At 48.3% G+C, this 17,264-nt stretch overlaps 1 protein-coding gene across 1 annotated transcript in view; it reads right to left on the bottom strand.

Annotated features, from left to right (window-relative positions):
- TRPA1 (transient receptor potential cation channel subfamily A member 1) overlaps positions 1-17,264 on the bottom strand; it is an 812,153-nt gene that overhangs the window by 252,104 nt on the left and 542,785 nt on the right. The window contains exon 18 of the mRNA XM_078686165.1: positions 1,976-2,074. Coding sequence (XP_078542291.1) covers positions 1,976-2,074 — 99 coding nt within the window. The remainder of the gene's footprint in view (positions 1-1,975; positions 2,075-17,264) is intronic.

Genomic DNA, 17,264 nt, shown 5'->3' with positions numbered 1-17,264 from the left:
TCCTATGCACATTTGTTCAAACAGGCATATGGTCAACTCATATTCTAAGATTTTGCTCAAGGTGGGCTTATCTTCAAGGACTATCTTTAAACCTGAATTTTGACCAAGCTGTCCAGTGGTCAGATGCCTAAGATTATTTGTTGCCTCCAACATTTTTTTCTTTGCAGACTGTACTCTTGTTCCTCTCCTCCAAGTCACTGTTGTTGTTTCCCCATTTTCACTTCGCAAAGCTCTCAGTTGCTAATAATGTTATACATTGTACATAAAATACCTATTTACCATTAATAAGATGTGTTAACAGCACTCCACTCCTAGCAAATTGTGTTTTTGCTACTAAGCTTGATCCCCCAGAGGAAAGCACACATTCAGACCATAGTATTTTGCTTAGACACATCATGGATTTTGTTACATAGTTTGTGAGCATGCACATCACAGTCATCTACTGAAAATTCTTAGAAGCCAAAGTTAAGGTGTATGTCACACAGCACTCATCAACAACCTTTACTCAGGCAATGCAAGTAGGAGAATGTATTTAAGAGTATTATTCATGATAATCGTCAGAATACCATGTTGGTCCTCTATAGAAAGGAAGGACCTGGCCTGGCAGTTCGGACTGAACTGTTCCCATTGGGAGCAGGGTCAAGACTGATTTGCGTATGGCTGGGTTCAAACTGGAATGACATGGGGAGCAAAAAACTATCGATTTAGGCCCAGATCTCTGTACTGGGGTGAATGTATGACATTGTTATGCATTCTGTCCATCAATTGTTCTTTTTGCATTTGTCACCACGAGTGGGACGGGTATGCCCAGACTTGGGCCCCGTGTTATCCATGCCACTGGAATCAAGCTATCCTAGCTGATGAGGGGTGGACCCCAGCAACCAGTCCTAGGATGCTTGTTTCCAGTCCATGGAGGACCTGGCCTGGCAGTATGGGCTGGACTGTTCCCATTGGGTGCAGGGCCAAGGCTGATTTGCATATGGCTGGGTTCAAACTGGAATGGCATGGGGAGCAAAAAAACGATGGATTTCGGCCCAGATCTCTGTACTGGGGTGAATGTAGGACATTATACTGCATTCTGTCCATCAATTATTCTTTTTGATATTTCTATGTTAGTGTACTTGGAAAAGCACATGAAAATGCACAAACATACTTTTATTGGCATTCACATACATCTTACAAGTAATTTTCAATCCTTAAAACATACATAAATAGACATTAATTTACTCTTGATAACAGCAGGATTGAGTATGGCTTAGCATTCAAATTGAAAGAGAACTCTATTTTATCCACTCAGAATTTCTCCACAGTTAAAATAACTCTCTTGCAAAACCAATGTACAGTTACATTTTATATAATGAAGCACTCTATGACTGCCATAGACTTCTTTTGGTATTCTGAAAGCCTTTGAAAGTGAATCTTTTAAAACTGCAGAAATGCGCTTTAAATGTAGGAGCTATCCTACTGGATTCCTGATGTTTGTGGGAATCATGTTCCTAGGTCTATATATGCAATTTTTCCTTTTCCTATGAACTTACTCTGCAGTAGCAAAGTACTTTGTAACGTTGCTTGCTACCATATTTTAAAGGTAAATAAAATGATCAAACCTTAGCCAAGATGTCTATTGGAGTATATTTACCACGTGCAAAAAAGGATTAGATAATTCCAGGTCGATAAGTATTCTTCTTTCTCTGAGCAAAATCCAAAAAAGGCTTGGTTTAGAAGTGGTCTCTATTGCCCGATCTAAATCCTGTCAATGCACTATGAAAGCCATTGTAGGATTAAATAATGGAAGCATTTCAATATGCATGTTACAAAATTAAAAAAAACATAGCAGATCATGGAAGTGCTCAGTTTCACAATATCCATTGAGACCACTTAGAAAGTGCTTAATTCTATACACATTTACACAAAAATTGACATGTATTACTAAAAAGCAAGGCCCAATAAATGAGAAAGCAAAGTGTTTACTCACGTTGAGACTGATAAGTGGCTCATAAGTTGTTCCGACTTCCTCACTCGATAATTTCTTAAATGAAATTGGACATTGTAGATACTTGAAGTTGTAATTAATCTATCAATCCAACAAAAAAATTTAAATGTAATTTTATAAACAAATCTGGATCATAACAAGAAAGGAGAAAGGAGAAATAGAGAATTATCTCATGAGTAATTTGGTTGACTTTAAGTATCAACTGTTAAAGCACTAAAGCATAAATCTGTGCACATGTATAACCCCATACATTAGGATATTGCATGATTAAAGAGCTGCCCTATGTTGGCTTATGCAGGGAATACACGAGGTCCACATATGTGAAGGGAATCAAATGTACAGTTCATTACCACAACTTCATGAATGACGTATGGAGCACCTAGGGCTCTGGTAAATTAATCATCGTTATTCTTCTTAACAACCTATTGTGTCACAAAACTGTTTGCCAGTAAGCAATTTAATATTTTTGTAAAGAAACAATTGATGCATTGTATTGTACATCTAACATGGTTGTTAACTGAGAGCATGGGACCTAATATAGGGGGCTGGGACCTATTATAAGGGGCTGGAATTAAATGTCCTTTATAAGATATTATAGCATAAAACAGGGGAATCAGGAAAATGGAGTGATTGTTTGAAAAACTTCTAGGATTACTTACTCTTCACTACTCTGATTCTCTCTTCCTCGTTCCAATACTTACACTATGAGTTATGTTTACCCGGTACATTAGTATTTCCCACAACCTACATAGCTGTTTTTTTTCTTTCTATTATAAAGAACCCTGGCACTCTCCTTGAAAACACCCCTCCTTCAGTAACACTTTCGTCACCTTTGGCCTAATATAAAGGAAAGACTTAAATGGAGACCAAGTCCCCAATAGAGGTAAGACTACCCCAATAGGGATCTGAAGGCTTTAATTGCTGACCATTGGAGTTTTAGGATGGAAACAAAGTTCTTATCAAAGCCCTCCTGATGAAATTCGAAGATCTCATCAGGGGAACACAGTAAGGGAGATAAAGATTTCTGAGAACACATATGAAAAGAAGCCCAATAGTGATTAAAAGACGCCTTCATCAACTCTCTGCTGGAGGCCTGTAAAGAAAGAGAGACAGATAAAGAAATGGCCTTCCTTAAACGACCTTGCTTCTGAAACACCAAGCTGATACTTGAAGACATGACTGGGCAGCATTAGTCAGAAGCAGAGATAACATAAGGGGAGGAGATGGGGAGAACCCACTCCCTGTATATTGCCAGGAATAGAAGCAGGACAAACCAGGTCCTTCTCAGCCAAATGGAACCACCATGAGGCCATCCCTGCCCTCCCTCCTAATGTTCAGTAACATTTCCAAAACATGGGAAATAGAGGAAAGGCACACAATAGTAAATCAGTCAGGGATGAAGGAAAGTATCTATTCCCACTTATTGACAGCTCAGGAATCTCGAAAAGAACATTGAAACCTGCACATTTGACTGATCTGTAAATAGATCTTTTAACGGAGTTCCCTATATGCGGCAAAGAGCCTGGATTGAGAATATAATTGAGAGCTAGAAAAAAAACGGGTCATTTTGTTTGCCTGAATGTTCAGGCACCCCTGATTATGTATGGCTTTTAGGGAGAGAAGATTTTTCTCTGCCCATATCACTAGGTCCTATTTAATGAGAATCAGCCTCTGGCATTTTGTTCCAAACTGCCTGTTGATATAAACATTCACTACTAGGTTGTCTGTCCTGATCACTAGAGTAGAACCCTCGAGCTGGGGAGAAAATACAAGTAAAGCTCTCTGAATCACTTTCAACTCTCTTTGAAGACCTTGTTGAATCTCAAACTAACCAGAGACCATGAGCTGATGGTTCTTCCGAACTGCTTCCCAACACCGACTGCTGGCATCAGTCGTTAAGACCAATTTGTCCAATAGGAGACCCCTGAAACAGGCCTGGAGTCTCTATGTACCAGGTCATCTTAATCCATTCAGAAGAAGTCATTGGAATGCAAACATTGTAATCCTTTGAGGTTGGAGACCAATGTTGTAGAATATGATAAACCACCTGCCACATGTGAAAACAAGCTCAAGGAATATTGTTTACTATTGCTGTCTACAAACAAGAAAAGAACATTTTTAAAAATACTTTTTTTTCCTGCAGTGCTCTTAGAAATGCAAAAGATGTAAACCCTTGAAAAAGTTATCATATCTCCCTAGACATGAAGCCATTCTCTCACTGGGGCTTCATGCTTCTTCAGAATTGTATCCACCTCACTGCAAAGCTTAACCCTTTTTGGAGCTAGAAGGAACACTTTTCCCACATCTGTGCTGAAGTTGAAAATATAATCCAGATTCTAGGAAGGTACTAGCAGAAACTTGTTCTTGATGTTGAGGAATCCAAAAGTATCAACTCTAAGCAAACCACCCTTGTATGAATAAGGGACTGTGAGTGTTAACCTGTTTAAATTAGAAGGTTGTCACGATGAGGATAGACCCTACAGAAAATCTGAGATAACTCTGACTTGTTTAGGTAATTGGCACAAGTAGGTAAGAAACCTGTAAATCGAATTTGGCCACAAAATATCCATACAACACCAAAAGAATAACGTACTGAAGGGAGCTAATTGTGCCTGGCAATTTCTGTACTAGAATAATTCATGAAAACTATCTGCACCACCCTTGCATTAGAGACAACCAGATAATTGTTTTCTTCTGGAACAAGAGAGAAATTCTGTCCATAAAAACTAGTCTCTTTGCTAAATCCAAAGGAAGGGGGATATGCAAAAAACTGGAACTCTGGGGCACCAGGAAAAGCTTTATTTTGTATCTCTGAGACACAATGTGAAGAACCTATTTGTGGTTGATCTTGGAGAGCCATTGATTCAGAAATAAATATATGCAATGCCCAACTGGGCCAGGCTCTCGGCATAGTCTGGAATGCTGATTCGGGTAACCTTTCCCCTCGATCAATGAAAGGATTAATTTCCTTGGGATTTAGGCTGAAATCATGGTCTGCTGAAGGTGAAATTTAGCTTCTTGTTCCTATTTTTATCAAGGCTTTACTCCTATATCAAAGCCTTTCTGTTTGTACTTAAAAGGTAGAGGTTAGACCTGTCATCATCAGGTTGGTCTTCCCCAAAACATTTTGCTTTTGACCTCTATGTTTTGCCGATTCTTTTTGTTGGCTTTAGGACTCTGACCAATGTACCACTGCTGATCAGTGCTAAAGTGCATGTTTTTCTTCCCCAAACATGTGTGTATTTGGCGTATGCATGATTGGCATCCTTAATTTACCTATATGACCCTTGTAAAGTGGTATACCCTACACCTACGGCCTGTAAACTAAATGCTACAAATGTTCTGCAATACTGATTGTGCCTCCTGAGCAGCAACTTTTCAAGCCTGTTTCAGGTCTATGTGTGAAGTTTATTACCACTTTGGCTTGGCATTAAAAGCTACTTTCCAAGCCTTAAACTTCCTTTTTTACGTCATTTAAGTAACCCTCAAGGTAGGCCCTAAGTAGCCCCCTGGGCAGAGTGCCATGCTGGTAAAAGAGAGAACATGTACTTTTATGTTTTGCATATCCTGGAAGTGACAAACAGGTAAAACTATTTCTCCCTACTGTGAGGCTTACTCCTCTCATAGGTTAGCACTGGGAAGTCCCTTGAATACTTTAAAGTAGCAATTGCTTGTAAGAAAGAAGTAGCTACTTCATGTTTTCTATCTTTGGGATGGTAATGATAAATCCTCCTTACTGGTGAAGATGGATTTAACCGCCCTGTTTTAGAAATGCAACTTTTAGACAGTGGGCACTTCTTTGCACCTATTGCTCTGTGTGCCTTGCAGCCTGTCTCCGATACACATCTGGGTAGGTGACAGCAACACTTTGTGCATTCCTTCTAGACTGCCACAAACACAGGAATGATAGGCGTGTCTGAGTATCAATCTACAGACATGTGCATTTTGATGGCTCTTCCTGAGCAGAGTGGAAGATAGGAGCTAACACTTCACTGAATAGGTAAAATCCTGTCTTCACACAAAGGACAGATTTTTCACCTATATATAGCCTAGCAGAAAGGCTAGATTGGAATGAGGAACTGAGCACTTCAAGGAGCTGCTTTTAAATCAACCCAGATCAAAGGCACTTTTGGTTATAAGTACTGGTTCTCTGAACCATTAACATCTGACATTACTGGACTTGTAACTGAAGCTCTGCCAGCAGAACTGCTGTGCTGCTTAAAGGACTCAGCTGGACTGATGATCTAAAAGGTCTGCTTTTCCGCTTGTTGTTGCTCTCTGTCTTTGCTGAAGGAGAGCTAGACTCTGCCTTCCCTCCAAGTGTGCTCCAAGGGCTTGTTGGCTTGCCTTATGTTGCCTGAGTCTCAGGGATATCACACGTCGGCACCAGACGGCTGTTCGATGGGGCAAATAGGTGACAAGTGGATTCCCTACCCTGATGAAACTATGACTACAGGATAGAACCACCCCGAACAGACCATGAAGCACCTAGCTAAATAGTTCTACGTTTTCTCTAACTATGATATCAGTTTAGAGGTAGGTCCTCTGTTCATATATGAGCCCACCCAGCACTTACTAATTGTAATGTAGGGTGCCTAGACACAGCCCTGACAAATGCCTTAGACCTACCGCTGATTAGAGGCAGGGAGGCAGAAAAATGTGTAATAATTATTTGTACAGTGATGCATACAGGTCATTACATCTAAGTATTCCTCCTGTATTTACCCCTTGGTAATCTTTTAATCAACCAGGAAAACCACCAAATTAAAGGATACATTAGTGGATTATCCCATGGTGGTTTAAAGGCATAAACTGGACCTAAATCATTGTCCTGAGAGAAGAGATATCTAAGAACTCCCTCAGAAAAGCCCCATTCTGAGGTTGAGTCCGCCCTGGTAGTTACATCGAGGTGGCAAATGATGAAGCATGTCACATTACGTGAATACGGCATCCTCATCCAATTCTTGGAATTGCCTTTTATTTAGGTAACAAACAACTAGCAGCACACAGAGAACTCAGTGGGTCTCTCTTATTAACCTGCTGACTTGCTGATTAAGCAAACAGCATTATTTTGTGTTTGTTTTATATCGGTCTCTACCCTTGCTCCTGTGTCTGGCTCACTTGAAGTTGCCCATAAACTTGCAACACAGACTTTGACGCATCTCCTGCCTGCAAGTAGCAGAACTGGTGCATCAACCTGGTTGCGGGAATGAAATTGGAGCATTGCATCAGAACCATCACTTTGCCTCTCGAGATCGAAGCATCAGACAGTGTATCACCGCCACTGCAGCTTAGAGAGATTGATGCATCCCCTCAACTGCTTGGAGAAACCCAGCTCATTGCTCAACGTCTCTAGACTCCTGTACCCATCTAGAGATCTGACGCATTGGCATCAGCGCTTGGAGAAAATTGGCGCATCCTCGACTTGCAGGACCAACATTGACACATCTTATGACGCATCTTGCTGCTGAGACCAAGAAAGGTAATTTGCTCACCTGGGCCTGTGTGGGTCCTGTAACCAGCCAACTCTCCATGGCTATTGGCCCGAACTTTGATTTTGCCCCAGTCCAGCACGACCGCAAGCAACCCCATAAATGCTATGTGCTTCTAAGTGCTATTTTCACTTTCCTTTTGAAATTTAACATCTCAACTTCTATACCATGGGTACTCACAAACTTTCTCTCAGGAGCCAAATTTACAGTTTGGTTTGTGGCCGAGGGCCGCACCAGTGGGGGCGGGGTCAGTGAGAGAGGGGGCGCGACCATGAGGTTGAACACAGGCCCCTGCAGCGGACGTCTTCGTCCACTGACCCACCAGATCCAGCATACACACATCTCTCTCTCTCTCTCTCTCTCTCTCTCTCTCTCCCTCTCCTTCTCTCTCTTCCTCTCCTTCCCTATCTTTCTCTCCCTCCGCCCTCTCCGTCCCTCTGTCTCCCTCCCTCCCCGTCTCCCTCCCTGTCTCCCTCCCTCCCTGTCTCCCTACCTGTGTCCCTCCCTCCCTGTCTCCCTCCCTCTCTGTCTCCCTCCCTCCCTGTCTCCCTCCCTCCCTGTCTCCCTCCCTCCCTGTCTCCCTCCCTCTCTGTCTCCCTCCCTCTCTGTCTCCTTCCCTCTCTGTCTCCCTCCTTCCCTCTCTGTCTCCCTCCTTCCCTCTCTGTCTCCCTCCCTGTCTCCCTCCCTCCATGTCTCCCTGTCTCCCTCCCTCCATGTCTCCCTGTCTCCCTCCCTGTCTCCCTCCCTGTCTCCCTCCCTCTTTGTGTCCCTCCCTCTATGTCTCCCCCCCTCTCTGTCTCCCTCCCTCTCTCTGTCTCCCTCCCTCCCTCCCTCTCTCTCCCTCCCTCACTGTCTCCCTCCCTCACTGTTTCCCTCCCTCACTGTCTCCCTCCCTCCCTGTCACCCTCCCTGCCTCCCTCCCTGTCTCCCTCCCTCTGTCTCTGTCTCCCTCCCTCTGTCACCCTCCCTCTCTCCCTCCCTCCCTCCCTCCCTCTCTGTCTCCCTCCCTCTCCCTCTCCCTCTCTCTGTCTCCCTCCCTCTCTCTGTCTCCTCCCTCTCTGTCTCCCACTCCCTCTGTCTCCCCCTCCCTCTGTCTCCCTCCCTCCCTCCCTCCCTCTGTCTTCCTCCCTCCCTCTGTCTCCCTCCCTCCCTCCGTCTCCCTCCCTCTCTCTGTCTCCCTCACTCTCTCTGTCTCCCTCCCTCTCTGTCTCCCTCCCTCCCTCCCTCCCTGTCTCCCTCTCTCCCTCCCTGTCTCGGTCCCTGCCCGTTTCCCTCCCTCCCCGTCTCCCTCCCTCCCTGTCTCCCTCCCTCCATACCTTCCTCCCTGTCTCCCTCCCTCCCGGTCTCCCTCCCTCTCTGTTTCCCTCCCTCTCCGTCTCCCTCCCTCTCTGTTTCCCTCCCTCTCTGTCTCCCTCCATTTTTGTCTCCCTCCCTCCCTCCCTCTGTCTCCCTCCCTCTCTCTGTCTCCCTCCCTCTCTCTCTTTCTCTTCCTCCCTCCCTTGGTCTCCCTCCCTCCCTCGCCCTCCCTCCCTCTATCGCCCTCCCTCTCCCTTTGTCTCCCTCCTTCAAACCCTCTGTCTCTCTCCTACACACACTCTGTCTCCCTCCGTCACACCCTCGGTCTCTCTCCTTCACACCCTCGGTCTCCCTCCTTCACACCCTCGGTCTCCCTCCTTCTCACCCTCTGTCTCCCTCCCTCCCTGTCTCCCTCCCTCTCTGCCTCCCTCCCTCCCTGTCTCCCTCTCTCCCTGTCTCCCTCCCTCCCTGTCTCCCTCCCTCTTTGTCTCCCTCCCTCTCTGTATCCCTCCCTCTCTGTCTCCCTCCCTCTGTCTCCCTCCCTCTCCGTCACCTTCCCTCTCTGTCTCCCTCCTTCCCTCTCTGTCTCCTCCCTGTCTCCCTCCCTCCATGTCTCTCTGTCTCCCTCCCTCCATGTCTCCCTGTCTCCCTCCCTGTCTCCCTCCCTGTCTCCCTCCCTCCCTCTCTGTCTCCCTCCCTCTATGTCTCCCTCCCTCTCTCTGTCTCCCTCCCTCTCTCTGTCTCCCTCCCTCCCTGTCTCCCTCCCTCCCTTACTGTCTCCCTCCCTCCCTGTCTCCCTCCCTGCCTCCCTCCCTGCCTCCCTCCCTGTCTCCCTCCCTCTCTCTCTCTGTCTCTGTCTCCCTCCCTCCCTCTCTGTCTCCCTCCCTCTCCCTCCCTCTCCCTCCCTCTCTCTGTCTCCCTCCCTCTCTCTGTCTCCCTCCCTCTCTGTCTCCCCCCTCCCTCTGTCTCCCCCTCCCTCTGTATCCCTCCCTCCCTCTGTCTCCCTACCTCCCTTTGCCTCCCTCCCTCCCTCCCTCACTGTCTCCCTCCCTCCCTGTCTCCCTCCCTGCCTCCCTCCCTGCCTCCCTCCCTGCCTCCCTCCCTGTCTCCCTCCCTGTCTCCCTCACTCTCTCTCTCTGTCTCTATCTCCCTCCCTCCCTCTGTATCCCTCCCTCCCTCCCTGTCTCCCTCCCTCCCTGTCTCCCTCCCTCCCCATCTCCCTCCCTCCCCGTCTCCCTCCCTCCCCGTCTCCCTCCCTCCCCATCTACCTCCCTCCATACCTCCCTCCCTGTCTCCCTCCCTCCCTGTCTCCCTCCCTCCCTGTCTCCCTCCCTCTCTGTTTCCCTCCCTCTCCGTCTCCCTCCCTCTCTGTTTCCCTCCCTCTCTGTCTCCCTCCCTTTTTGTCTCCCTCCTTCTCTCTGTCTCCCTCCCTCGCTCTGTCTCCCTCCCTCTCTAGCTTTCTCTTCCTCCCTCCCTTGGTCTCCCTCCCTCCCTCTGTCGCCCTCCCTCTCCCTTTGTCTCCCTCCTTCACACCCTCTGTCTCCCTCCTTTACACCCTCTGTCTCCCTCCTGCACACCCTCGGTCTCCCTCCTTCACACCCTCGGTCTCCCTCCTTTCCACCCTCGGTCTCCCTCCTTCTCACCCTCTGTCTCTGTCCCTCCCTCTGTCTCCCTCCCTCTGTTTTCATCCCTGTCTCCATCCCTCCCTCTGCCTCCATCTGTCGCCCTCCCCCTCTCTCTGTCTTTCTCTCTCTGTCTCCCTCCCTCCCTCTGCATCCCTCTCTCTCTCTCTCTGTCTCCCTCCTTCCCTCTGTCTCCCTCCCTCCTGCTCTGTCTTCCTCCCTCTGTCACTCTCCCTCTCTGTCTCCCTCCATCCCTCTCCCTCCATCCCTCTCTCCCTCCCTTCCTCCTGCTCTGTCTCCCTCCCTCCTGCTCTCTGTGTCCCTCCCTCCTGCTCTCTGTGTCCCTCCCTCCTGCTCTCTGTCTCCCTCCCTCTCTCTCTGTCTCCCTCCCTCTCTCTCTGTCTCATTCCCTCTCTCTCTGTCTCCTTCCCTCTCTCTCGCTGTCTCCCTCCCTCTCTCTCGCTGTCTCCCTCTCTCTCTCTCTCTCTCGCTGTCTCCCTCCCTCTCTCTTTCTGTCTCCCTCCATATCTTTCTGTCTCCCTCCCTCTCTCCCTCGCTCCCCCCTCTGTCTCCCTGCCTCTGTCTCCATCCCTACTTCTGCCTCCCTCACTCCCCCTACTCTCCCTCTCTTTCCCTTCCCTGACTCTCCCTCTCTCCCTCCCCTGACTCGCCCTCTCCCTCCCTCCCTCCCTCGCCCTCCCCTGACTCTCCCTCTCTCACTCCCCTGACTCTCTCCCTTCCCTGACTGTCTCACTCCGTTGACTCTCTCCCTCCTTCTCTCCCTCCTTTGCCCTCCCCTGACTCTCTCCCTCTCTCGCCCTACCCTCACTCTCCATCCCTCCCTCACCCTGCCCTAGCTCTCCTTCTCTCTCCCTCCCTTGCCCTGGCTCTCCCTCCCTCGCCCTTGCTCTCCCTCCCTCGCCTTGGCTCTCCCTCACTCTCCCTCCCACCTCGCTCTTCCTCTCCCTCCCTCTGTCACTCCCTCCCTCGACCTCCCCTGACTCTCCCTCCCTGTCTCTCCCTCCCTCGCCCTCCCCTTACTCTCTTCCTACCTCGCCCTCCCCTGATTCTCCCTCTCTCCCCCTCCCGCACCCTCCCCTGACTCTCCCTCTCTCTCCCTTCATCACCCTCCCCTGACACTCCCTCTCTCTCCCTCCATCGCCCTCCCCTGACTATCCCTCTCTCTCACTCCTCTGACTCTCCCTCTCTCTCCCTCCCCTGTCTCTCCTTCTCTCTCCCTCCCCTGACTTCCCCCCCCTTGCCCTCCTCTTTTCACACTGTTAAAAGTAAGTTGTGAAGGACAGCCCTGCCATCAGCCAGGGGCAAGCAAGCTTATGTATGCGACCACCAGAAACCTGCGTGCCAGGTCAAAGCCCTGAATGAAATATATGTGTCACATACAGGCGGGCAACACCCATTGAGTTTAAAATCGCCCCCACCCCCTGGTCAGCCCGGGATGAGACAGCTTGCCTGGCGTGAGCACAGCCGCGCCGGAGCATTTCACAGGTCTTTAAAGACCATTAACTTTTTAACGAGGCTTTGTTCTGTTTCACCTCTTCTGAGGCCCCTGCAGCTCAACTCTATGGCTGGAATCTCTCGGCCCCCGGAGAGCAGAGCCTCTCCGAGTCCAGGCTGTTGCAACCGGTGGTGTTTACTGACACTCGAGAATTTTTTTTTTAAACTGGTACATGTCTGTAAGGTTTGCGGGCCGCCAAGTAAGGCTTGCCGGGCCGCGGGCGGCCCGCGGGCCATACTATGGGGACCCCTGTTGTCTACATTGGATCTTTGTCATTTTGGTCTTGTTGCGTTCATAATATAATAATCCATTTTTCTAAACCTGTGTGGAGTCTTTTTGTAGTTTATTCATTGTGTTACTGTATGTGTGTGTCACACATCACTTTACACATTGCCTCTTTAGATGACTGCTCTGTACCAAGCTACCAGAAGGTGAGCACATACTATCATTTAGTGTTCACTTAGCTTACCCTGACTAGAGGGGTGATTCCTGCCTGGCCTGGGTACACACCTCAGTCAACCAGGTATACCATGTATAACACTGGTGATCAGCGGTGAGGATAGGACCTTGTGTTTCTGCAATGCCATATAGTAACTCGTAGTTCACTACAACTCCATACTGAGACCAATTCCAGTTTTTTCAATTAATCCTAATTGGCCCTTTTGATATTTTTGCTAAATGATGTTTCACTCTGGAGAAGCAGCACCTGCTCCAGCATCTGATCTTGTTCAGGGTAGTCTGGCCCAGTTGGAGTCTTATACTGTGGATAGATGATAATCTTTTTCAAGGAGTTTCAGGTCTCTATGAGAGGCTTCACCAGGAAGGTGGAGCAGCAGAAATCCTTAAGGGCCTTGGAGGAGACCGAAGTTGCAGGGATGATGATGACAATCTAGAAGAGGAGCAGGAAATTTCTGAGGAGGATGAGCTGATTTTGGAGCCTCAGGTGCTCTTGAACTGCCTGTAGGGGGGAGGGGGCAGAAACTTGCCAGAAACAGAGCAGTGAGCAGTGTCTCCTCCAGGAACCTGTCCCCAGAGGAGCTGGCAGACAGGAAGGAGGAAAGTTGAAGTTGTAGCTTGCTAAACTAGAGAAAGAGCAGGCTCTGGTTGAAATGGGGAAAGGGCAGCAAAGTAGATGATTACTCAGGACTGTAGAGCTTAATTTTACAGAAGCACATACTTGATATTTGTATTACAGAACTGCGCTAATACCTCGTGGGAAGCTTTCTAACCGCATCTGGATCGGTACAAGAGTCTCCAAGAAAGCATCTGGGAGGGGACTCCCAAAAGAATGGTCAGGGTTCCACCAGAAGAAGGAGGGGAAGATAAAAAGACAGAGTTATCTAAAGGGCCCCAAAACAACTCACAGGGGAAAGGGTCTGGTTCTCATTCCCAATCTGATCACCAGAAGAAGAATGACCCTGACAAATGTCAACAGCCCAAGTCCATTAAATGCTATGAGTGCTACCAGTATGGGCACTAGAATGGGGATACCACGTGTCCAAAAAGAGCACCACCTCCCACTGGTGGAAAGGTTCCAGGGGTGGCTTGTTTAGTGCTGGGAGAAGAGTTTGTCCCAGTCAATGGGGGTACTGTGGTTACCCTACAGTCCCTGGGTGACAGTTAGGTGGTTCCTAATATCCAACTGCCATCAAATGCTACAAAGTATAGGCAATAGTTCACCAACAATGGGCAAAGTATTGAGGCCCTGAGGGATACAGGAGCCAGTATAACTATGCTAAGGAGTCAGCTGGTTTTCCCATATCGGGTAGTTTCCAAAGCATTCTAATAAGTTGTGGTGGGCGACAACAGAGATTGTCACTATCCTGTGGCTCTTGTTCCATTTGAGTGGGGGAGAGTTTCAGGTCTCCTGAAAGTTGCAGTGAGCCCCTTCCATCCATGTGGACTGTTGGTTGAGTAATGACATTGAGCACACTACCTGGAAGGTAATGGAGCTCAAGGATCATGTGGAGGGATGCAGCGTGGAATAATGGCCAACCAGCTGCTAAGACGGGTGAAGGCAGGGGTGTGGTAAACCAGTCCCTGAATGTACTCTCAGTGAGGTGGATGTGGCACTTCCGGTGGTCACCCCGGAGCCCACTGAGGAGGATATTGCTTCCCTTTGTGACCTACCTGTCATTGCTGGATAGCATGTAGAAGGAGGGCCCACCAAGGAGGAGTTCTGTAGGAGACAGTGAGAGTGTCCAACCCTTGACGGCAAGAAGTAATAGGCTGAAGTACAAGCAAAAGGTGATGCTTCTTGTAGTCACCACAATTACTGTCTCCTTCACAGTGAGCCTAATGTTCCTGTGCATAGGACAACAAAAGCCTTAGTGGTCCACCAATGCTACAGGGCCTTCCTACTGGAGCTAGGTCATGAACGTCCCCTGGCAGGACACCTGGGCCAAGACAAGATCTTTGCAAGGCTTGTCCCACAGGTTTAGTGGCTCAGGTTCAAGACTTCCTCAGATACATTCTGTAGGACTTGTGTGACCAGACAGGCTAGTGGGAATACAGGGTAGAGACTTGAACCCCCCTCTAACCAGCCGCGGCCGGTAGTGAGAGTACCGGCCGAGCGGTGATGTGGGGAGGGGGAGGGGCAGGGTGGGGGGTAGTAATGTATGGATTATGGACTTTAACAGGTAAGTAAACATATAAATAAATAAAACAAATTTCGTTGCTCGCACTGCATCACCAAATGCGATGCAGTGCATGCAACGAAATTCATTTTATTTATTTATATATTTACTTACCAGTTAAATTCTGTAATCCATACATTACTACCACCCACCCTGCCCCTCCCCCTCCCCATATCACCGCCCGGCCGGTACTCCCACTACCGGCCGCGGCTGCCTCTAACCCACTGGCTGTTATTGGCACACCCTTTGAGAGAGTGTGCATTGACATTGTAGGGCTGATTGGATCCCCAGAATGCTTCAGGTAACAGGTGCACCATGGTTTCGGTGGATCATGCCACAATCCCTCTGAGAACCATGACTGCACCTGCAGTGGCAAAAGCCCAAAAGGGATTTCTACAGGGGTGGGTTTCCCAACTAAGTTGTGTTTGACGGGGGCACAAACTTCATGTCTGCATATATTCAGTCAGCGTGGGGTGACGTACAGCTTCTCTACCCCTCACCATCCACAAACTAATGGGCTTGGTGGAGATTTAACAAGACCTGGAAAGGCATGAAGAGGCCTACCTGAAGCCTTGAAGAATAAGAGGGACATCCTCTTAGCATGCTTGTTGTTTGCCGACAGGGAGGTACCACAGAGGGGAGAGGGCTTCAGCCCCTTCAAGCTTCTTTTTGGGTACCCTGTTAGGGGATCTTCGAGTTTGGTCAAGGAAGGCTGGGAGCAAACTTCCTCAAAAAGTCACCAGGATGTAGTAGGCTACATGCTGGCCTTCAGGAACCAAATGGCTAGGTTCTGGAAGCAAGCTTCCAGTAACTCAAAAGACAGCCAGGCTGTCATAAAAGCGTGGTGTGAAACAAATTCTACTGCTGGACTGGGCCCTATGATGCGGATGAGAAAAAGGGTAAGACCACCTACCTTGTGGATCTCAAGACCCTTTAGCACCACTACAGGGTGCTGTATGTAAATTGCCTCAAACCCTAATTTGAGAGGTCTTAGTTCACCATGCTGCTTGTGACAGATGGCGAGGAGGAAGAGAAAAGTGAACGACTCCCTGACCTAGTAGCCTGTAGTCAGAAAGATGGGTCTGTGGAAGGAGTAATCTTTTCTCCCACTCTAACTCCTAGAAAACAGAGAGACTGTCACCGAGTGTTGGGACAGTACTCCTGTCTGTTTTCCATTATCCCTGGGATTACCCACCTGTGTACCCATGATGTGGATACAGAGGACAAACTGCCTGTTAAGAATAACTCTTTTGGGTTTTCAGATATTGTGAGGTCCAGCGTTAAGACTGAAATGGAAAATGCTGAAGTTGAGGGTGATAGAATCCTCCAGTAGCCCCTGGTCCAGTCCTGTGGCTCTGGTATCAAAAACTGCCCAGTGGACACCTCACCTGAACTGAGGTTCTGTGTGGACTATAGAGGGCTTAACTCGGTGACAAAAACAGATGCTCGAGCTATCCCCAGGGCTGATGAGCTGTTTGACCGGTTAGATGCTGCTCTGTATTTCAGTACCTTTAATCTTACATCAGGATACTGGCAGATTGCCCTTACAGAGGGAGCAATTGTTAGGTCAGCCTTCTCCATTCCAGAGGGCCACTATCAGAGTAGGGTAATGCCCTTTGGACTAAAGAATGCCACTGCCACCTTCCAGAGGTTGCTGAACGTGGCCCTTGTGAGTATGGAGGCCTTCTGTGCTACTTATCTGGATGACATAGCTGTCTTCAGTAGCTGCTGGAAGGACCACCTTTTTCACCTCCGGGAAGTGCTTCAGGCTCTGCACCAGGTAACCCTGACTATCAAGGCAAGTAAGTGCCAGATAGGGTAGAAGTCTGTGGTGCACTTGGAATTCCTGCTGGACAGGGAGAACGTGCAACCTCTTCAGGCCAAGAAAGAAACTATCATGGCCTGACTGCCCCATAAAACCCAGACTGAGGTCAGAGCAATCTTGGGCCTCACTGTGTACTATAGGAAGTTTGTCAAAGGCTATGGTGCCATTGTTGCCCAGTGAATAATCTCACTTCCAATCATCAGCTGAAAATGTGGTTTGGACTGAGGCATGTCAAACTGCATTTGATTCCCTGAAGCAAGCAATGTGCACAGTTTCTGTGCTCAGGGTCATTGACTTCTCCAAGGGGTTTATTGTTCAAACAGATGCATCAGAGCATGACATAGGGACAATACTACCCCAATTTAATGAGGATGGCCTCGACCAAATTGTATCTTTCATCCCCAGGAAGTTATTCCCCAATAAACAAAGGTGGAGTTCTGTAGAAATAGGAGCTGTTGTTGTGGTCTGGGCACTAAAGAAGCTAAGGCCATACTTGATGGGCACTCACTTCCTGAATTAGACTTACCACAGGCCCCACAAGTGGCTCATGCAAATGATGGGTGAGAATCCAATACTGATGAAGTGGGTGGGTGATTTCTCTACAAGGTATTGATGTCAGGGTGCAACACAAACCAGGGGTAGTAGACTACTCCAATGCTGTGGGCTATCCAGATTTTTTCACCTTGGTAAATAAATCCCCCCACTTTCAGCCGGGGGCACCTTTTAGATGTATTGTCTTTAAGGTGGTTTTCCCGTAAACTAGTCCTAGGTGCTAAACTTCACTCCATTCATGGAGTTTGCAGTGTTTTCTGCACTCCATGCTCCGCAGAGCTAGCGGAGTGCAGAAAACTTCACTGTGCGTGGTGCAGGCTAGTCTTTAACCC

The sequence above is a fragment of the Lissotriton helveticus genome, chromosome 4_1 (genome assembly GCF_964261635.1).
Source record: "Lissotriton helveticus chromosome 4_1, aLisHel1.1, whole genome shotgun sequence".
Classification (NCBI taxonomy): Eukaryota; Metazoa; Chordata; class Amphibia; order Caudata; family Salamandridae; genus Lissotriton; species Lissotriton helveticus.
The sequence above is the reverse complement of the archived record's forward strand: the minus strand, read 5'-3'. Positions and strand labels throughout refer to the sequence as shown.